Source organism: Lycium barbarum, chromosome 8 (genome assembly GCF_019175385.1).
Source record: "Lycium barbarum isolate Lr01 chromosome 8, ASM1917538v2, whole genome shotgun sequence".
NCBI lineage: Eukaryota > Viridiplantae > Streptophyta > Magnoliopsida > Solanales > Solanaceae > Lycium > Lycium barbarum.
Genome location: NC_083344.1, coordinates 76747332 through 76770677, shown reverse-complemented (window position 1 = coordinate 76770677; position 23346 = coordinate 76747332). Strand labels below are relative to the sequence as shown.

The 23346-nt window shown below is 36.7% G+C and overlaps 1 protein-coding gene across 3 annotated transcripts; it reads right to left on the bottom strand.

Annotated features, from left to right (window-relative positions):
- Window positions 1–538: 538 nt before the first annotated feature.
- On the bottom strand, window positions 539–22088 carry LOC132606210 (bifunctional aspartokinase/homoserine dehydrogenase, chloroplastic-like). Of its 3 annotated transcripts, none has more exons than XM_060319604.1 (18): window positions 21883–22088; window positions 17506–17579; window positions 17044–17418; window positions 16614–16714; window positions 16201–16504; window positions 16026–16078; window positions 15721–15935; window positions 15557–15644; window positions 15365–15478; window positions 12570–12668; window positions 12181–12375; window positions 9197–9279; window positions 7800–8025; window positions 7424–7569; window positions 7137–7272; window positions 2016–2099; window positions 1842–1934; window positions 539–1064 (listed from the first exon to the last, which is right to left on the bottom strand). In XM_060319604.1, exons 1-18 carry the CDS (start codon window positions 22026–22028, stop codon window positions 819–821), a joined length of 2778 nt encoding a protein of 925 aa, XP_060175587.1. In that variant the 5' UTR covers window positions 22029–22088; the 3' UTR covers window positions 539–818. The 3 variants fall into 3 exon arrangements, with proteins under 3 accessions (XP_060175587.1, XP_060175588.1, XP_060175589.1); XM_060319605.1 differs by having other exon boundaries at window positions 16614–16702; XM_060319606.1 differs by lacking the exons at window positions 17044–17418; window positions 17506–17579; window positions 21883–22088 and adding an exon at window positions 16825–16978 and having other exon boundaries at window positions 16614–16702.
- Between the last annotated feature and the right edge of the window lie 1258 nt (window positions 22089–23346).

The following is a 23346-nucleotide window of genomic DNA, read 5'->3' as shown; positions in this document are numbered from 1 at the left end:
AAGTTTTTTTAACAAGGTTATAACGGTATAGGCAAACACGCGTCCAAGCCTTGCTTTTGGCTTGCATTGCGAAAATATTTTTTAATCTTATGCTTGAGCAGGGGTTCGAACCCAGAACCTCATGATTTCCATGTGAAGCTTAGAATTGCAACACGAAGGGCAAAAATTAAAGACCAACAATTTGAGGGGCACCAAATAAAGACCACCCCAAAGGAAGGGCAATCCTGCGAATTGCCCCTAGTACATTACAACGTGATTTTTCTTATTTTTCATTTGATAATGACTGGAACATAGAAAAACTGGGCGTGTGGTGAATACAAGTTGGGAGGGGAGCCAATACCCCAACATCATTGTACTCATTATCTGCTGTGGAGATAACTCTCTACTCAATTTGGAACGCCATATACGAGCTAATTAAAAGAAACAAAATCATCTTTTACACTAAAAGCACCAATTAGTGCCCACCAAGTGTAAAATGAGCTCATATAACAAATTTGAGCAAACGAAGCACGGATATGGAATAATTAACACTAAACAGTCGAGATAAACAACCCCTTGAACACTCACTTGCATCGACATACATCACCAGTCCACTTCACTAATAAGGGAGTATCCCTACAAGATATGTGCATGTCGAACAAAATACAGCGTAATCAAATCAATTCATAAATGAGCAAGTTACAATAACTCCTATAGAAGAAGAGAAGAACCTAGTCAACAGAGTGAGCCACACTTTTGCTGAAACTGCAACACCAATCATGTGAAGCATACATAGGGTAGTGAGAGAATCGGAATTTAAGTGGCTTGCAGTAAATGAATTATGATGGAGCACCAAGATATGATGCAAGTCGTAAAATGTCACAGAATACTCCACCGGCTGTCACTTCAGCCCCAGCACCAGGACCACGCACTATTAGAGGTTGCTTCGCATATCTTTCAGTTGTGAATGCAATTATGTTATCTGATCCAGAGAGTTGTGCAAATGGGTGCTCTTTGTGGTATCTTCGCAGCTCAACAGTCCCTTTTCCGTTGACAACATCCACGACTCCGACATATCTCAAAACCTACATCAATTTTTTCATATAAAAATAGCACAAATGCAAGAAAACAAAACTTATAGTACATGCTTAGAGACCTACTCCAACAATCTTGAGACAGGAAAATATTATCATGCATGTGCAGATGTACTGCTGCTGAACTAGATTGATTCACACAAAAATGATGCTTGTGACCAAATCAAACATTACATTAGAAATAAACAATTATCCACGCATCTTCCAGAAAGACTTCTCTCACTTAGTTTCTGCCTCAAAGATTGAATCAAATCAGTAGTCAATGATGAATCTCTACATAATACGAATAATGTGGTACTTCTTTGATTGAAATGCTAAATGAACCAGCAATTTCTCTATGCAATAACTTTTAACGAGTGAAATACACAAATATTTCATGCTTCTCTTTCCTACTTTTTTGTATCTTATAAAATTGTTTTGCTCCCTCTATCCTAAATTTAACATCCACGTTCAACACAGTACATACATTAAAATGACATAGGAAAAGGTGTATTTGCCAAAGTTAGAACAGCATTTTCAAGAGTACCGAGAAAAAGTTTGGATCTGAAGTGTTAAATGAGTCCCATGTAAAGTTTCTAAAGTTATGTAATGTGTGGGAAAACTTCCCATTCTAGGAAAATGAAAATTATTTTCAATTGAAAGGCAAACATCAATTTCTGATGGAAGAGTGCAAGACAAAGGTTTCTTTCGGACAAGATAACCATCACAGCACAAAGTATCTGTAACATTCAAGCTCATTTCTGCAAAATTTAAGTCCAGAGTACTCACTTCCCCGGCGTCTCCAGCCACTTGCCTCTGCGTAGACACCTGTTCATCAAATTGTGGCAACTGCTGCATAAACTCCTCGGGAGATGCACTAGCCTGAAATAAACTAACAAAATTTACTTCATGGAAAAAACAGCTATCTAACTAATGCTGCTCATAGTTAAACTAAGAACTCACCCTTAATGGTTCAGGCACAAGGCTCTGAACAGGAATATCTGAAAGTTCTAGCTTTAACCCACTTTCCCTAGCAAGAATTATCACCTGGAACGTTGAAGCCATTGTATAAGAAACTACAGAATTAGTAGATACGGAACTTAATTTTTATTTTTAACGTTTAGATGACAAGGAAAATCCTCACAACAGCATTAGCTGGAAACAAATTGATCAACATGGTATTTGCAACAAAAAGTCATGACTTGCAATTTCATTTTACTGTGACCATCTTTTAAAGATAAAATCAGAGTATAATACTCTGGCCATTTTCTATAAATAAAATCAGAGTATTATACTCTGGCCATATAGTGCTCCCAAGATGTTAGTTTCTGCAAAATGTGAGTGTTGATTTGGTATTAATGATTAAGATTGAGATGTTGATTTGATATTGATGATTAAGATTGATAGCTTAATTTTAGGAATATATTGTATTAATGTAATTGATTAGGAATTGATTGTGTAATATTATCTTTCCTTATTTAGTCTTAGAACTCATGTATAAGTACCCATTCTTATGGGTTGTATAATCATTCAGAAATACAAGCCTTTTCTTCTTGCTAAAAATCTTCATGGTATCAGAGCCATTGCTGCCTTTTTGAGATGAGTTTTCTCCCTCGCAGCACTAGGGTTCCGTGTTTTATCAAAGAGGTCGAGTTTTTCTCTCTTTGTGGCTGTCCGCACCAAAAAACTCCTCCCATTCAGTCTGGATTGTTTTTCTCTGTTGGGGTCGCTGGAATATTCTGAGCCTATCCCTACAAGTTTTGATTTTTTCCGATCACCTGAATTAGGATTCCGGCGTGGCAGCCAACTTCTGGCGATTTTTTTTCTGGAATTTTTTTTTTTCAAATCTCGAGTCGTAGCCTATTCTGACCCTTCCCATCCAGGTTCTAAAGTTGCTCTTTTCAGATTCTAAATTCTGTTTGGGTTATTATCTGTTAAAATTATGGGTGACACAAAAATGGTAGATAATATGGGTGACACTATTTCTGGAGAGACTTTGTCTCAGGATGAAGTTCAACATCTTCGTCGTCTTCTGAACAAACTCGACTCTTCTAGTGTTGCTAGCCCCAATTATGTGCAGTCAGGTATTGCTTTTAATGCTCAGTTTAATTGTTGGATTATTGATTCTGGTGCGAATAGACACACGGCAGGCTCTTCTAAAGACCTTCAAAATTACTCTCCTAATTCCAAAGGGGATTATGTCAGAATAGCCAATGGCTCCCTAACCCCTATCTCTGGAACAGGTTCAATCGTTTGTACTCTTGATATTTACCTTATCATCCATTCTTCATGTGCCTGATTTTTCTATTAACCTATTATCTGTTAGCGCTATCACCAAAGAACTAAATTGTAGTGTCAGATTCTTTCCTGATTATTGTGTTTTTCAAGACCTTCATACAAGGAAGAAGATTGGCATTCGTAGATTGCATGATGGCTTATATTTGATCGATGGAACTCAGGACTGGTCAGGCCTTTTTTGTAGGAAATAAGGATGTCAACCGAGAAATAATACAGTGGCATAGATGGTTGGGGCACCCATCTTTTTTTGCTTTAAAAAAGTTATACCCTAGTTTATTTTCTAGAACTGATTTTGAATCTTTGTCTTGTGATGCATGTGAATATGCCAAGCACACTAAAAACTCTTATCCTCTGAGTGACAATAAAAGCACAATTCCCTTTTCGACTATTCATTCTGATGTCTGGGGTCCTATTCAAACATTTTCTTTGTCTGGTGGTTTGTTACTTTTATCGTTTGTTGCACTAGAATGACATGGGTATATCTGTTAAAAGCCAAAACTGAAGTTTTCTCCTGTTTTCAATCATTTCATAAGATGATTTGTACTCAGTTTGAGGCTAAGATAAAGATATTTCGAACTGACAATGGCACAGAATACATGAATAAAACTTTTGGAGCTTACTTGGAGTCTTTTGGGATAATCCATCAAACTAGTTGTCCTTATACTAGTGCACAAAATGGGGTTGCTGAAAGAAAAAATAGGCATTTGTTAGAAGTAGCAAGATCCCTTTTGTTTACCATGAATTTGCCTCTTAAATGTGTCTTTATTGGGTATTCTCCAACACAGAAAGGGTACAAATGTTATCACCCTCCTTCTAGGAGATTCTTTGTCAGTGTGGATGTTCCCTTTCGGGAATCTGAGCCCTATTTCAGTATTACACCATCACCTCTTCGGGGGGAGAATTATAAGGAAGAAGAGATGGTTTTTCCTAGTCCCATTGTTGAAACTACTATCACAAGGGAAAGTGAAATTGGAGAAAGAATTCAGGGGGAGACTGTTGAAATTACTACCACAAGGGAAAGTTAAATTGGAGAAAGAATTCAGGGGGAGACTGTTGGGTGTTTGGATAGGCCTGATTTGATAACTTACTCAAGGAGAAATAGAGCAGAAGAAGCCATCATGCAACCTGCCGAAGCCGAACCTCCTTCTTATGGTGAGTTATCTATACTTCCTAATGAGTTAGATTTGCCTATTGCTCACAGGAAAGGAGTAAGCTCTTGCACTAAACACCCTTTATCTAACTTTGTTTTCTATAATTCTTTGTCGCCCTCCTATAGAGCCTTTGCCTTGTCTATTTCTTCTGTGTCTATTCCCCAGAATTGGAGGGAAGCTTTTGCAGATTCTAAATGGAAGCAAGCTATGATGGAAGAAATGAAGGCCTTATCAAAGAATGAGACTTGGGAACTTGTCGCATCACCACCAGACAAGAAGTTGGTTGGTTGCAAATGGGTTTTCACTGTAAAACATAAAGCTGATGGTTCCATTGAAAGGTTCAAAGCAAGATTGGTGGCTAAAGGATTCACTCAGACTTATGGAGTGGACTATCAAGAGACATTTGCTCCTGTTGCAAAAATGAACACTATTAGAATTCTTCTGTCTTGTGCAGCTAATCTTGACTGGGACTTACAACAGTTTGATGTGAAGAATGCATTTCTCCATGGAGACTTAGAAGAAGAGGTGTACATGGAGATTCCTCCTGGTTTTGGTACTGAACAAAGTCAAGGAAAGGTATGCAGACTGAAGAAAGCCTTGTACGGATTGAAGCAATCTCCTAGAGCTTGGTTTGACAGATTCTATAAAGCAGTGATCTCCTTTGGTTACCAGCAAAGCAATGCGGATCACACCCTCTTTATAAGACATCAAAAGGGTAAACTCACTCTTCTCATAGTTTATGTTGATGACATAGTAATGACAGGAGATGACCCGATTGAAGAAGTTGTTGGCACGGGAATTTGAGATCAAGGATCTAGGAAAATTGCGGTACTTCTTGGGAATTGAAGTTGCTAGATCAAAAAGAGGAATCTTTATTTCTCAAAGAAAGTATATTCTGGATCTCTTGAAAGAAACAGGTATGACAGGTTGCAAACCAGCAGAATCACCCATTGAAAGCAATCACAAACTACAAAGCGAAGTTGGAAAGTTAGTTGATAAAGAGAGATATCAGAGGCTGGTTGGAAGACTCATTTATCTCTCTCACACTAGACATAGCCTATTCAGTCATCCTGGTGAGTCAGTTTATGCATGATCCCCGAGATCCTCATATGCAAGCTGTTTTTCACATTTTGCGGTATCTGAAGTCTGCTCCAGGAAAAAATCTACTTTACTCCAGACATGGTCACCTCCAAATAGAAGCCTTTACAGATGCAGATGCAGATTGGGCTAGATCTCCAGATGACAGAAGGTCTACATCCGGTTACTGTACACTCATAGGAGGAAACTTGATCACTTGGAGAAGCAAGAAGCAAAGTGTAGTTGCTAGATCAAGTGCGGAGGCAGAATATAGAGCTATGGCCCAGGGTGTTTGTGAACTTTTGTGGTTACAAAAGATACTAGAAGAATTGAGATTGTCTGAAAAAAGGAAACTTTCCTTGTGCTGTGACAACAAGGCTGCAATCAGTATAGCTCGAAATCCAGTCCAGCATGACCGAACAAAGCATGTTGAAATTGATCGACACTTCATCAACGAAAAAGTCACGGGTGGTGTCTTGAGTTTGTTCCATGTGTCATCGGAAAAACAACTAGCTGATATGTTTATCAAAGGCCTCAACAAACGGACTTTTCATACACTGGTTTGCAAGTTGGGCATGTGCGACATCTTTGCACCAACATGAGGGGGAGTGTTGATTTGGTATTAATGATTAAGATTGAGATGTTGATTTGATATTGATGATTAAGATTGAGATGTTGATTTGATATTTGATGATTAAGATTGATAGCTTAATTTTAGGAATATATTGTATTAATGTAATTGATTAGGAACTGATTGTGTAATACTGTCTTTCCTTATTTAGTCTTAGAACTCATGTATAAGTACCAATTCTTATGGGTTGTATAATTATTCAGAAATACAAGAAACCTTTTCTTCTTGCTAAAAATCTTCATTGAATCGCGGACTTTGTGGAAAAATGGAAGTGGAGGAATAGTTTATTTCAGGCTAACACTTAAATGACAACAACAACAACAACAACAACCCAGTGAAATCCCACAACGTGGGGTCTGGGGAGGGTAGAGTGTACGCAGATCTTACTCCTACCAAGGTAGGATGGCTGTTTCCGAGAGACCCTCGACTCAATAAAAACATAACAAGAGGTCAGATACGGCTAAGAGATTCAAAGCGATATGGAAATGAAGTAACGCAAGCGACACAGATAACATAGAATAATCAAAGCACAGGAAATAACAGATAATAGCATAATAGCATAAATTAGAGCACAAGAAATTATACTACGATAATGCGACTATTAATAAGGCAGGGTAATGAGACTATCTACTAGCCTTCTACCCTAATATGGGTCCTCCAAACCCTCCTATCTAAGGTCATGTCCTCGGTAAGCTGTAACTGCGCCATGTCGTGTCTAATTACCTCTCCCCAATACTTCTTTGGCCTACCCCTACCTCGTCTGAAACCATCCATGGCCAACCTCTCACACCTCCGCACTGGGGCATCCGTGTCTCTCCTCTTCACATGCCCAAACCATCTCAATCTCGCTTCTCGCATCTTGTCTTCCACCGAGGCGCTAACACTTAAATGACAAGAAATAAAATACTTGAAACCATCACCAAATACCTTTCTGGCAACATCTGTTCCAGACAGGTCATCCCTTGGATCTGGTTCTGTATAACCCGCCTCTTTTGCCTCCTCCACAACTTGGCTGAACGCCCTTGAGTCCGTAAAGTTATTAAATATGTAACTCAAAGTTCCACTGCAAAAACGAGAGAAGATGAAACTGAATACAAGGAAACCAAACTAACAAATTTTGTTTCCCATAGTGCATGAGGTAGTGAAGCATGAGTCACCTTATCAGTAACAATTGAATATTTAGAAATGAATTTGCACTTATTAACGGTACCAACCTAAAAATGCCCTCAATCCGCAATATCTTGTCCCCAGTTTCAAGAAGTCCGCGTAAGGTGCTAATGATTGGTAGACCAGCTCCGACAGTAGCTTCATAGAAGTAATGAGTGTATGATTGTCGCTGTAGAGCTCTCAGCTTCAAGTACTGGAAAGAAATTTAGATAACAGGTATGAGAAGCTCCGTCTCATCTATTTCAGAATTTTCAGTAAAAGAGAAAAAACAACTCCTTTAAAAAAATCGTCATCTTTTCCCCTTTATGATTGAGTGGAAAGAAGGTGAAAGCTAAAAATGACCAGAAAATGGTGAGAAGTTGAAGTACTATTTCCAGAAAGCGGGCAAGTTTAGAAATGTCAAATACGAAAGTACTTAATTACCTGGTCTAGCGGTCCTGAGTTAGCCTTTTTATTTGGGGTGACAACATGTATTCCTCTATGCAACCAGCCATAGTAATGGCTTGCGATATCAGAGTCTGCAGTGCAGTCCACCATTACAGTGTTTGGGATGAAATGATTACCACGTACATGGTGAACAAATTTATTCATATCGGCCATTTCTCCTTTTTGACGTAGCAGATCTCTCCATCTTGACAAGTCAATACCCCTGTAAACATTGTCAAGAATGCCTTAGAATAATACTCCTAAAGAGCATTTAATATTATCGATATGTACAGCAGTATAACCAACCAGCTAAGAAGCATTTGAAGTGCCATCCTTCTGAGTACACACTAAGTTTGTATTTTCTTTGTCAATTCTTCAACAAACTCCTTCACATTTAACACCAAATCTATTATCTTAAACGTATTACTAACCAAATAACCATTCAAACTTTTTTTCTATTTCTTTTTTCCTAGTTAAAGAATAAGATGGAAGGAGATTTAGAAGACTGTTTCTCCCCTTTGATTGACTACAAATCTCAAAAAAAAAATCCTGAAGCAATACAAATTTTGAAATTTGACTTCCATTATTCTGCAACCTCAGCAAGCATTGTTGGCAAACTGTCATGCAAACCAAATCATAATAAAATTTCCCTTGGAGGACTAACTGCAGAGAAGTAGATGTACATATTTTTAATTGACCATTACTTCATCAAATTCAAACAACAGAATAGACTTAGTTCCATTAGTTAATCAATCAGGTTCCTACTATGCGGCATACTTAAATGCTATGTTGCTCGGACTTGGGTGCGGGTGTCCGATACGGGTGCAGATCTATAGGTCGGATCCTTCATGATCTAAATCTTAAGATTTGGGGGTACGGATCCAGGTATGGATACGGGTGCCGGGATACGGCTAAAAATAATTCAAATATCTAAAAATAAAGTTATAATAAATATGCCCAAATTATAGTGGACTATTTAGAAGGAAAAGAATGCACGAATTTTGAGAGCAAGTTTGAATGTGTAATTATTATTAAGTATAGATGCATCTCCTTCAGTTTTTTGGTGTAACATGGCTATTGCAATGATATAGAGGTGTAACATGGCTATTGCAATAGCCCTAGCTTTCGTTTTGATTTCAGAAATCATTGTCTGTCTCAAATTTCACTATCGATTCTGGTCAAAGTACCCAAAATTGTCTGACCAAATCGGGTACGGATCCCATACCCACACCCACACCCATGTGTCGACACAGGTGCGGCAGCGAAAATGAAGAGTCCGAGTAACTTAGCTTAAATGTGCTGCTCTTTCATCTTTTACGTCGAAGCTGGAATAACTAAAGGCCATATTGAGAAGCATAACATTTATCAGTGAGAATCTAAAAGAAAAGACTTACGACTGGCTCAGTAGCATTGTCCTCGATCCAGTTATACCCATCACACGCAAGTCAATGTTGAATTTCTCCTTTAATACAGCTGTCTGCCAAAGAAAGAAAATTATTGAAGCGTTTTTCACCAAATTTTCCTTGAAAACTTGCCACAAATTACACAAGAAGTTAAACGGTTAATTAGCACTTTATTTTCGATTCCTCAAGAACCTGAGTGCTGCATTCACAGCACTAATGCATCAAAAATCTTAATCAATTTAACCCAATATAATTCTAAGCTACCGGAAGAAAGACCGGCTTTGAACTTGAACAAGTATGCAGGCTTGCAGATATCTCCTCGGTATTCAACTACTAAGAGGATAATGAAAGGTTTTCCTATGCATGCCATATTGACATACATCAAAGTTCTAACCTTTAAAACAAGAAGCATAAAAGTCATATATAATATTTTGAAAGTGTCCTCAATAAATGTCAAACAACATTCCAACGAATGCTGACAAACTGTGCTTTGGAAACCGAAGGTGCAAGTGGCATCAAACACATAATTACTCTGCTTCAGGTCCACTTCCAGAAAAACTAACAACCACAACGAGTGGACCAGATCACCAGAATATTTCATACTGTATCTGTAGCATTGTAGTAGAGAGACCCTTCAGAAACGAAAGTAAAGTAAGAAATAAGCAGGAAAGCATGTTTAATAGGCATGCAAAAATGGGCCTTCATATCCTGATATGTGTTTCTTTCTAGTTATGCTTTTCCTTCTGTGTTTTACTCGCTTCTGTTGTTTCCTATTTTTTTCTTTTCCAGGAGAAAACAAGGGGGGTTAAGCTAAAACAGACAGTATCAATTTGTTGACCACGGCTTATGTCTAGCAAGATGGTCTATGAAAAGATATTATCACTTTAAAAATGACGAGCCATAACCCGTAAAAAAATATTGTTCCTGAAACAGAAGAATAACATTTGAAACATCCTTATAAGCAAAAGATCTTATCAAACAGGAGCTAACATAGACATAAAGTTTAAAATTTAAGTTTTGACTCTTCAAGTCTGACTTGTTAGCTGATGTTGTGTAGTGCTAAAAAATTGAAACAGTTAACCACATCTCCCGGGCACATGTCATGTAGAGATGAGGAAAAGGTAAACTACTCGAACAAGAAAGTTCATAACAAAAGCAAAATGATCTGCAGCTTGGAAATGCTGAAAGGCTCAACTAGATTAGATCTTTAGAAATTTAACGGATAGGGAAAAGGGAAAAACTTAATGTATAAAGGAATTTAATAAAGCAATGACTATAACAAACATCACTAAAGTCACTAAAATCATGAATATAAATCAGCATACTAAGGGTATGTTAGGTATGGAGCAAAACATTTTCACCCTTAGTATGGAGGAAAACATTTTCCAGAAAATGTTTTCCAATTTTCCCATGTTTGGTTGGTCAAAATGTTTTGGGAAACATTTTCTCTAGGAAAACAAGTTCCTTAAAAATGAGGAAAATGTTCCCTAATGGAAGTAGGGAAAACAGGTTCCATACGTGATATTTCGAGTTCATCGTCTTTTCCCCACCCACCCACCCAACCCCCACCCCTTGATCATCCCATCCCCTGCCACCCCAGCCCATCCCACCCCCACAGTGTTTTGCTGGATTACACATAACAGCTTGTTTGGATGGTTGTTACCTATTGTAGTGTACTGTGTTGTTAGTTTAAATACAATGGTTGTTTTGATTGTTACTTAAATTTTAATGTATCGTATCATTAAATCCATCGTTACGTAACGACGAAAAGTCTCATTTTATGTAAATCTTTTTTCTCATTTGTATTATCTAATAATTCTATTTTATCATTTACCCTACTTTTTATGGTAGCTTTATCCCGTACCCTACTTTTTTTTTTTTTGTAGGTTTATCCTTCAAATCGCTGATAGGTGAGATTATGTAACGATAGGAAGCGATACAATCTATCCAAACGTTCTGTTAATCAAAACAATACAACACGATACAATACAACACATTACAATACAGTACGATACATTATGAAACAATATGTAACAACCATCCAAACAAAGTGTAAATGCTCTTGGGATAATATTTTTTTTGCTTACTTACCAAACACTAGAGAATAAGTAAGAAACCTACTTGTTTTCAAAGAGAGCATTTTCTAGGAAAACATTTTCCATAAACAACATTTTCCTTCGTACCAAACACACCCTAAATGTAGTTGTAAACCAGTAGCAACAATAAGAAACCCCATGGCACAAAAAGGGAGGAGAGGAAAAGAGTGATCAAAGTACAAGGAAACTGTCCACGATACATGACCAGAAATTAATAGCCCAGATCATACAAAGGAAATCATGTAAAAATTGAAATTTAAAATCAAAATTGCAAAAGGCGGGTAATATTTCAATTGGGAAGAAATAAAGTAGGTTATAAATCATTCTATTGTATCGTTTCAAGTGGAAATCAAATTTGAAAGAAACACCTATTGTTCTGGGCATTTTACAAGTGTAATGACTAGATAGAAATGTGAAATTGGACTTGGCCTTCTGATGGAGATGATTATGGGCTATATTCCTAAGATCAGCAACAACATACCTAGTGTAATCCCACAGGTGGGATCTGGGGAGGGTAGAGTGTACGCAGACATTACCCCTACCTTGTAGAGGTAGAGAGGCTGTTTCCGAAAGACCCTCGGCTCAAGGTAACTCATCTCAAAGCAGTTTTAAAAAGATAAAATACAGAAGTAAAGCAGACATAGCAAATGATAAGGCTATATTCCAAAGATCAGCCCTTGAAATTCTGAAGAGACTCAAACTATATTACTGAGAGGGCATGGATGGAAAATCAAAATATGTTCAAAAAACAATCATGGATATTGATATTATAGAAGAAACAATAACCAAAGAGTAAAAAGTAACTACTTAATTTCAATAAGAGAAGTCAGAATGAAATAGGAAAGATCAAATTAACAAAAAAAAGGTGAATAGACAAACCTGATCCTTTAATTGGTCAAGCAATGTACCTCCAATCAATCCAGGTCCAACAATGCCCACAGCAATTATTGTTCTTGACAAATAAAATTTTGAGTGCACAGCACGTAAAGCTCTTACACAATCTTCTCGCTTAACAACTACTGTAATGTTGTACTCTGTGCAGCCTTGAGCTATAGCACGAATGTTGATATTAGCCTGCACTAAAATGCCACTTTTTGAAGACTATATCATTCAGAAAAATTACCAGGATCATATAAAATTACATTATTCATATTATAGTGATCGTCACTGTGAAACTTCGCTTGACATTTTGTTTGTGCTACTGTTGTATTCATGAGATACAGCCACAGAGAATTTTTTGGATATATAAGGGTAGAAAATTGTCAAACCTTTGCAAGTGCAGTGAAAAGTGTGGCACTAACTCCGGGAGTGCTAGCCATTCTCTGACCAACAGCTGCCAAAATGCTACAATTCGGAATTATTGCAATCTGAGAAGAATTGAAAGTATTATCAGCTTGTTTCAAAAGTACCTTTAATAAGGTAGCTATAGTATAATGTTGCCACCAGTGAAGCGACTAAAAGAAGAATCTGAAGTTAGAAAGAAAAACCCCAACCCACTTTGCTACAGTAGAAAGAAACAAGCCTATCACTGTTTCAAAGCTGAATCCAAAGGTCAAAGAGACCCTACATGTTGAAACCATAAATTGCACAATCTGGAAGGTTGGGCAAAGAGTAGTCCGAGTCCTTTTTTATCTAATCAGTGCTTTGAATAGTGAAATTTGTTTACCAGCAGCATTATAGGTAAATTTAGTTTCTTTAATGGGTGTTTTGTATAATATTTTTTTATCAGAGTAGCTCTGCAGTGTGAATATACTAGTGGATTGTGATGCCCATAATCAGTTTGACTAGCCCAGACAAAATATAGATGTTCCGGGTTTATCCTCCTCTGTCCTCTTATTTCTGCAATGCTAAGCCTCCAGATCCACAATTTCTCAGTTTGTTTCCAATTGCCTGGCCATATTTATTATCCACTCTACAGAAGAAAGAAGCCTCAAGAGAGACTGAGTTAGAGCTTATATCACTGTTGCCAGGCATCCAAAAGCTGTTGTTTCAGGTTTTCCTCTTTCCTCTTTGCATCTACTACCCATAGAATTTGACAGTCATACCAATCCTTAAGCTCTCTTCAGCTGATCTTTAAGTTTCAAGTTAGTAAAACCAAGCTTATTTAGTTGGCATTTTCTTACCCCTGTAAACAGTGTGGATACTTTTTTGAATTTTGTTAGTTCCCTGTCTTTAGCTTAGATTAGTACAATAGGCAGGATTCCTTTTGGCTGTTTTACAGGTTTTTTGTCTAAGTTTGCTTCCCGTTTTGATTGAGGCAGCTTCTTTTGCCCACCTGTAACCTTGCATCTTCTTGATGCTTTACTAATGACATTTGATTACTTTACCAAAAAAAAAAAAAATAGTAAAACCAAGAACCTAATGGCACAAATATCCAATCTCACTATCATCATAACTCGCCCAATATTGCCGGACAATGCTCAATCCGAGGATGACTATACTTAGAGGTGGCAATTTGAGCCCATATTTAGAAAATTAGCCCATTTTACCCACATGTTAGTGAGTTGGGTCACTCATATTTCAGGTGGGAAAATATGAGCTTCAAGTCTCTCTTTAACCCATAAAAATATGGGCAAATATGGGTAAAATATGGATATCCATATAAGAACACACTAGACCCAATAACAACTCATTTTGAAAATGAAAAATGTCTTTCTTACTTCCCACCCCAACCCTTACCCCACCACCCACCCCGCCATGCCCCCCCACCACCCACATTTTTTTTTATTTCATATATTTTATTTTTCTTTTATAAAAAGCTTATAAAAAAGGAGAAATTTTTTTCTTACCTCCCACTCCGATCCCTACCCCCACGCCCACCATACCCCCCCCCCCCCCCAATTTCATAGATTTTACCTTTATAAAATTTTATAAAAAATTCTTACCCCCACCCCACCCCTCCACGACTCCTCCACCCCACAAATTTCAATTTCAAATATTTTACTTTTATAAAGAAAAAAAATTTCTTACCCCCGGCCCACCCCCTCCACAACCCCCCCCCCCCCCAAAAAATCAATTTCATATATTTTAATTTTATAAAAAAATTATAAAAAATGAAAAAAAAAATCATACCTCCACCCCTCACGCCTGAAATTTATATGAAAAAATTAATTTAACTTGAAAAAAGAAAACAATTATAAACATACACTTGAAATAATAGTCCACTTGTATAATATGGGTTAACCCATAACCAACCCAGCCATTTATCACCCAACCCATATCCCCCCCCCCCCCCCCCCCCCAAATTCAATTTTCATATATATTACTTCTATAAAAAAATTATAAATAATGGAAAAGAATTTCTGGTCCCCCTCCCCGACCTCCACACACCCCCACCCCACAACAAAAAAAAAAAATCAATTTCATATATTTTACTTTTATAAAAAAATTATAAAAAAAAAATTCATACCCCCACCCCCACCCCTGAAATTTATATGAAAAAAATTATAAAGATACACTTGAAATAATAGTCCACTTGTATAATATGGGTTAACCCATAACCAACTCAGCCATTTATCACCCAACCCATATTTACCCACATAAAATATGGGCGGTTTGAAACCCAACCCATTTTTGTTCAAACCAAATCCAACCAAACCCACCCATTTGCCACCCCTAACTATACTCTTCCTTTTTCTGATCGATCAACTTTTCTTGGCCTTTTCTTAAGCAAGATTTCATGATCCTTGGAGCTCTCAGTGTTACATAATGCATATCTAACAACCACCCCATAAGGACGGGATTATATTCTCCACGAGAAGACCTAATGGAGCTCTGTCAGACTCACACTGCATCTTTACTGCAAATTTTCTGTTTTTCCATTTAACTGGTCTTGTACAACATCTAAATGAACAAGTTAAAAGATAAGAAGAGAAGGGGACCTTTATCACGTAGCAGGGCTCAAACCTTAACCAGGAAACGGAAGGTGCAATTGATGCAAAAGGCATTTACTAAAGATAGAACCGAGAACTGAACACAACATTACACCCCGTTTTTTTATTTCTGTTACTATTGGATCGACAACACTGTTAACTTCTCAAACGAAATCAGGAAAGCATAATACCTGAGAAAGTCGCCCTGCACTCAAAGCCTGACCAAACCTAGACTCCAGAACATCCGCAACGGCTTTCACTTCTTTCTCAGGCACAGCAAAGCACACTGAATGCTCACTGCTAGCCTGTACTATAGCAGCCAATTAAATTTCATGTAGTCATAACAGTAATAAGCACAACAGGAAATCACTGGACAAATGTACCTGGGATATCATGACTACATTAGCACCAACGTCTTTTACTGCACTAAAAATGGCGCTAGCTGTACCAGGAACACCAGCCATTCCGGTTCTGAAAAAGGGTAATAAGCATCACGTAAAATAAGAATTCTTGAGTGTTGCTATTCCTGAATCAAGTGCAGCCTTACCCCTCAACATTCACAAGAGCTACATTGTCAATTGTTGCAAACCCTTTGACAAGGGATTCCAATTTTTGTCCATCTTCATATTCATTGCCAGAGGATCGGCAGATCGTTGTTCCAGGTGCAGAAAGGTTGAAGATATTTTTTATAACTATTGGAATGTCGTATTGCATCACTGGAACAATTGTTCGAGGATGTAGGACATTGGCACCAAAATAGGACTGCACATAAATGAGAAATTTTGCTGTTAGAAAGGGCCAGATAAGAAGCCATACTAAATTCAGCAACGGCATAGAATGTCATGACTTCACCATTTCCCACGCCTCTTGATAAGACAGTGTCTTCAGTATTACTGCCTCACTAACTGCAAATGAAGCATCTTTCAGTTGGAAAACATCCTAACATCAATGATAAATACTTGATAAACTTTTGGCTCATGAAAGTCCAGAAAGGCATCAAGTTGGAAAAGGCATTCACTAGACATACCTTTTCGGGGATCTGCACTATATACGCCATCAACATCTGTCCAAATTGTAACTTGACGTGCTTTTAAAAGAGCCCCCATTATAGCAGCGGAGAAGTCACTACCATCTCTCTTCAAAGTAGTAGGAATATTTTGCGGCGTGGTAGCTATAAAGCCCGTTGCAATGATTGTTTTAGATGGATTGTTAGAGTACCATTTCTCAAGTCTCTCCTCTGACTTCAAATAATCTGGATCAACTTGGTTAGAACCTGTTGGGTTCACAACAAGCACTTCCCTTGTGTCCATCCACTTGCACTCTACGCCATTCTGCAAACATGAATTTAAAAGGTGGAGCCAAGATGTGGAACGATTTTAATTTCATAACTAGAAGACATAATAGCTATATAAGATTGGAAGAAATCTACAAGAAACCCACCTTTCTGACAGCAGATGACAACAATTGAGCAGACCACAACTCCCCATGCCCTGCTACAAAATCGGAAAAAGATTCGGTTGCATGACCAGCTGCAAAACAAGTAAGCTGTAAAGTTAATGCCAAAGAAGGGGGTCAATCAAAGGAACTCCAACAAGGAACAAATTCAGTTCTAGAAAAAACAAGAGACTGAAGCAACAACCAGTATGCTAACCAGAGACTGAAGTATAACCATAACTATTGCCCGTGATATGCTTCCAATTAACCATGTGCAAAGGTGTGAGGGAAGGGGGATTGGGGTGCTCCAAAAATAATTTTCTGTTACATCATTCTTTTCGAACTAGAAACTTGCAGTTTACTCAGTTTGAGCAAAGAAGCATCAGGAAGCTTTTTCCTCCGGACATCAGGCAAACAAATGGGAAAACAACCATACCAATATATATTGCACGGAGCATGGCTTTAAGGTTGCTGATGTCATCGTCCAGTTTAGAAAAGAAACTAGCTAGGTCGTTTCCATCAAGTAGATCAACAGCTGCTAATTTATGTTTCTCTAGAACAGCATCAAGTGCCGTTAGATATGAGTCATCTCGAGACTGCGCCTTGTAAATCAGATCATACATCATGTCTGTGACTTTTGACATTGCAGATACTACTACCAACTTTCTCTCTGATTGATCAGCAGTTATTATCTCAGCTACATTCCCAATTCTTTCAGATGTTCCCACACAGGTACCACCAAATTTATGAACAGACCAGCAATCGCCCTTAGGGAGCTGACTATTTTCTAGCGCTCCATCCAACATGTATTCTGTCACAACATTGGATAAAGGAAGAGGAAATTAGTAACTAGGGAAAATCACACATGGATGACAAGATCTTTAAGCGTAAATTAGACCTTTGCTCGTCACAGCAGCACTTATGCTGAACTTTGATGATTCTCCTCTTTCCCATTGTGAACTAAAATCCACTCTGAAATGAAATTACAAGACAAAATCAAGGAAAGGCTTTACCAGAAGAGAAACAATGAGGTGAAAAGAAGATTCTCAAAGGAAAGGGACAAACATAGTAAGTGTCCAGGATGCTCATTAGAAGTTTTGTTTGCAAAATAACAATATCATAAGGACCTTTTAGCTTAAAGTATATGTCACAGATGGCAACAAAATTTTCTTTTTTGTTTGCTTATTCTTTTTTTCTTTTGGGGGTGGGGTGAGTGGGGGAATATTGAAAACCCCACCCCTCCAAACGCCCTACCCATGAGCCTAACAGTGGCCTTGCCAACTTCGCTCCTTCGATGACTTGAAACCTCAACCTTATGTGTCGAAGTAGCGGGTCCTTACAACTATGGTCATTATTTTCTTCTGAGAATGGTAAGTACAGTCAAACCTCTCCATAACAGCATCGTTGGGTCCGAAATTTTTTGGCCGGTATAGAGAATTGTTGTTATACACCTATAACAGCATTGGCATTTAAATAATATTTTGCTGTTATAGGCAAAAAAGATGCATAAAATCTAATTTTTCATTTTTAATTGCCAAATTCTAAGCTTAATCACACTTTGTATAACGAAGGAAAATCTTTTAATGATGACAATATATATATATATATATATATATATTCATATGATATTTTTTGTCATAAATATTGTATTAAAGGATCAAATATTTGGTCAAAATCTCTACATATATTATTGGTAATCATAGATATTCTATTTTTAACTCCGCCTGTGTGAGCTCGCTCACATTGCCGGTCCCAAGCCCGGATAAAGGAGGAGGGTTGCCGAGGGTCAATCGGAAACAGCCTCCCTACCCAGGTAGGGGTAAGGCTGCGTACATCTTACCCTCCCCAGACCCCACTATTGTGGGATTACACTGGGTAGTGACCAAGACCATAGATATTCTATTTTTATAAAGATGGTTAATTATTATATTACCAAAAAAAAAAAAAGATAGCTGTTATATGGGGGGTAATTTTACAAAGAGTGTACTATTATAAAGTTGGATGTTGCTGTTATAGGTGAAATGCTGTTATAGAAAAGTAAAATATAACATAAAAAATCGGTTCCGAAAAAACTTGGCTGTGATAGAGAGATGTTGTTATATGCGGATGCCGTTATAGAGAGGTCTGACTGTATACAACTATGGTCCTTAAATTCGTTCTTTCTTTTTCCTTTTTCTCCTTCGCTCTTTTCACCTTTTGGGAGGGTAACATAAAAATTGAACTGGAAGTTTAGACATGAGAAAAACTACTCCATTACTTTCTTATGGCGTACGGTCATTAGCCCAAAATTTATTTATATATGAGGACCACTTCAATGTTATGTCATGCATTAGCAAGACCAGCAAAATTTTGAATAGTCCTACAACAGTCAACAGAAGGGAATAAGTAGAATGATGTAAATTCAATTCTAATGGATCAGAAACCTCTTCTAAATTAGCAAGAAGAAGATAAAAGGAATTGGACTGCCTCAACCACCTGCAGATCATTACTTGCTATTTTTCTGGAACATCAACATGGACCAAATAAATGCAGACACGGCATTTTTTTAGAGGAGAAAAAGGGGAAAAAGCAAAAACAAAAAAAACAAAAAAAAAAAAAAAAAAAAAAGAGAAAATTCACATGATAAAGATGCAACTAAAATCAATTTTCTACTTTTTCTTTTTCGCATCTCATGATATATAAATGACCGAAACGATTTAATTAAAGAGCATTTATGCAGGTATGAATGTAGGTTTGTGTATGTCTGAAAGGTGTATCATTTAATAAGCATGGCACTAGCTCTTTGTTATAATGATCTATAAGGTTCGCATTTCGATGGTACCCAAGTCTTTTGCTATCTTGTTCTTCTGTTCACCAAAAAAAAGAATCTGAATAGTAAAACTGCATTATATATGGATATTCATGTTGATGAATGGACACATTGTGCATTAAAAATGGCCTTAGTCAATTAGCTCTATACATCATCTGCATTTGTATAAAGTACATGTTCATTCATAGATGGTTAGTCCACCTTATCCCCCTGAGTTGGATAATTTTCTCTTTCTTTCTTTCTTTCTTTCTTTCTCTTTCCACAGTTTGTAGCCTTAAATTCCACCAAAGAAGAAATCAGATATGTCGGAGAAACATCTCTTTGTGGATCAAACATCAGGCTTATTTAAGAAGTTTCAATCTCTTACGGGATCAAACATCAGGCTTAAATTTGCTAGCACACGCTCCTCTATAACCATTCTCTTGACCTTTGCAGAATATCCTCACTTCTTTGCTAATCAATATCGTGCGGACATCAGTTAGCTGCTTTCTGTTTATGTTATTTCTTTAAGGTGATGACATTGTTCCAGTAACCACAGATGAGGCAAATTTTCTACAATCAAACTGCTGTATCTGAATGGATGTTAATTTTTTTTCCAGAAAGGTAGCATTGTAAACATCATCAGCACAATAGGTTGTGCTGGTAGCCTTATTACAGATTTGAATGTGCAAAATAATCCTTGTTCTTCTTACAAGAAGAATGGATAAAGACTTTTATGGACATAATATTGAAACAATATCAGTTGAATACATTTTGGACTTGCTCATTTCAACAACTATTTGTTGATTCAGTTGTTCCTTCAAAGTTTTCTGAGAATTTCACTGCTCACACTTTATATGGAGGTATCTCTGATCTGCTTCCTAAAAGGTCCCGAATATTTGAATTATTCGTTCTCAGAGTCCCCCACCCCATACCAGTTAACTACCCATCAAATGCTCTTATTTTCTCCAACCCAGATTCAGTAACATAAGCGTCTATATTTAGGCTCAACTTCCCTGTCTTCTACCCAATTGTGGGCTAAAGAGGCCCTCTATTGTCCTACATCAATTATAGTGCCAAACCAAAGAAGATGGTATGATCTAACACAGTGATATTGATAACAGTTTACCCTTAATTGAAATAGCAAATTAGAAGTGCTTTATTAGTGAAATGTTCTTTCACCAAGATATACTTGCCCTCTTTCTTTTCTTCCTGTTTTCCTATATGTGCCAACACATACACAATACTAACGATTTTTTTTTCTCTTTAAATTGAATACAAGCCTCAGTATAGATGAATACAATTCATCTAAGATGTGGACCAACAATGGAAAATGTTCAATATCCAGTGATTTTACAAATCCCCTCCCCAATATTCTAGCAAGTAAATATCTCTATCCATTTTACAGTCATTGCTATGGTACAGAAGTTCAAAGCTTAATTGGAGTACAAGATAAGTAATTCTCTGATGGAGTAATTAGACATAGATACTAGACTTCCTAAATGTGGACCCACAAAACAAAGCACATTAAAATTATGTCAAAGGAAGTTCCTAGTCCTCCTCACTAGTCAATACAACAACAACAACAACTTACACAGAGTAGTCCGACAAGTGGTGTCTAGAGAGGGTAGGATGTACGCAGACCTTACCCCAGAGGTTGTTTCAAATAGACCCTCTGCTCAAAAGAGAAGTTTTCGAAGCAAAAGCAGGGAAAATAAGAAACTACGCAATTACTAACTACTGCTACTAATAAGCAGAGAGGAGACGAGGTTAACCCCCTGTCTCTCCCACAATAAAGTGCGGTAATACTTGGCTACCTATTAACCGTCCCCCATACCTTCCTATCTAGGGTCACTCCTCACTAGTCAGAAGAAGACCATAAAACCACAAAAGGTGGCTAGTGCTCAAAAGCTAGCAGAATGATGAGGTTATTCAAATAGTTTAAGGCAGTGTTTTTATCATGCTTTTAGCATAACGCCACCGTTGTCAGTTTCCTTTTACTAAAGTTCAAGACTAATACCCATAACAAAGTAGCAAATAATCACCCCTTCCTTCTCTAGGAAAGTGGCTGCTGATGTAACACCACAAGGATGTAAATTGCAGATTCTATCTCACAATAAAGATGCATTTCAATCCCATGCAACCGTGCACAAACCCATCAAAAAAAGATAACTTTCTTGAGCTTTGGGTAAAAGCTGATATTACTCACTCATCCCCCAAAAAAGAACATAAAAAATTAAGGAAAATCCAAGACTTGACATTTCAATTACCATAACATGCACAGATAAACCAACAACAACAACAATAACATACCCAGTGAAATTACACAATGTGGGGTCCGGGAGGGTAAAGTGTACGCAGACAGTATACCTATCTCGGAAGACAGGGAGGCTGTTTCCGAAAGACCCTCGGCTCAAGAGAACATGCCCAGATAAACCAAAAAGCAAAAAAGCAAGCAAATGGGTAATAAGGAGATAAGAGTGTTACTTGAGAAAAGGAGAGCGTTGGAGCAGAGAAAATGGGTGGTAGATCTTGTTAAGCTTCGTCCCCTTCGGCTTGAAATTTAATTCGTTATTATCTTTAGAGGAGAGATGACATGAATAAGATGGAGAAATTGGAGATGAGAATGCCATTGTTGATTGATGAGTATCACAGAAAACAAGAAATGGGGTTTAAGGTGGGGAAGTAGGTTTAATCACTATATTTTACATATTATTATTATATACTAGTGAAATTATTCGCGCTTCACACAGTTATTAAAATATTAATGAATTTGTTATATTTACACTTTATATACATACAAAAACTAATTGTATAGATTGATAGTTTCTTATTATAATTAAGGAGTATGTAACGTATATTTATTTCTTTTTAATTACTGACCATTCATATGTACATAGTAGAAGTAATAATAATAATTTAGGGTGGGTGGGTGGTGAAGATAATGGAATCAGAGGTCATATTTTGAACGACATTTTATCGTATTAAGTTGAAAATAATTATTTTTTGTTTCAATCCCCTCTTTTTTAGTACATTTGTTCACTACAATCTTTTACACATTAATTAATTTTTTAGGAGTTACGAAAATGAAATACATATGAAGTGGATCCCAATTAAGAGTAGAAGTTAGGAAGATGATGAGATGTGAGTTATAAGAAATTTTAATATATAATATTTATTAGTCATTAAATACATTAATCATTACGCATTGGATTTTTTTAATAGAAAAGATAACTCGGTTATAATATCATGCATATGCTTACTCATGATCAACAGAAAGTAGCAAATCTGTACAAGTTCTTTTCAAGAAGAAACATGGAAACACAAAAAAGAGAACAAAAAGTGAAGACCCTTTATATTTTCTTTCTTTTATTTCATCTCCCGAGTTAAAAAATAGATAAAGGGGGAAAATATGGAGAAAAAGGCATAAAAAAAATGTATTTGATGGCAGAGGTGTCACATCACTATTTCAAAGATCACAATTATATAATACATATATATATAAATTTTCTTAGTTATGTAGTTAAATGTATGTAAAAATAACCTGCACTATATAAACAGCGAAAAGAAAAGCAACAACAAAAAAAAGATTGTTAAATACACAAAAGAGTAGAAAAAAATAAATTAAACAATGACATCATAAAATAAATTAGTTCATATTTTAATTTTCGTTATGAGAATAATAAAACTCCTCATCATATCCTACCAGTTAAACTAAAAAGTTTTAATACAGTTATGAATAAATAAAATAAATTCTCTAATTAAAATAACACAAAACACAAAAAATAAACTAATTTTATTTAATATAAAAATACCAAACCCTTTTTTCCTTCTTCTTTTCTTGAATAAAAAATCTAGACAATTGTTAATATGATACTACTAAATACTATGTATGATGTTTACAATATTTCTATTCTAATCATACCTACCAAAGAATAATTATTTCAGAAA

Coding starts and splice junctions, on each gene's coding strand:
- LOC132606210 (XM_060319604.1), bottom strand. CDS start 22,028: ATGGCATTCTCATCTCCAATTTCTCCATCTTATTCATGTCATCTCTCC. Junction 12,669..15,364: donor GTGCAGGGCGACTTTCTCAG/GTATTATGCTTT, acceptor AATTCTTCTCAG/ATTGCAATAATTCCGAATTG. Junction 2,100..7,136: donor GAACAGATGTTGCCAGAAAG/GTATTTGGTGAT, acceptor TCAACGTTCCAG/GTGATAATTCTTGCTAGGGA.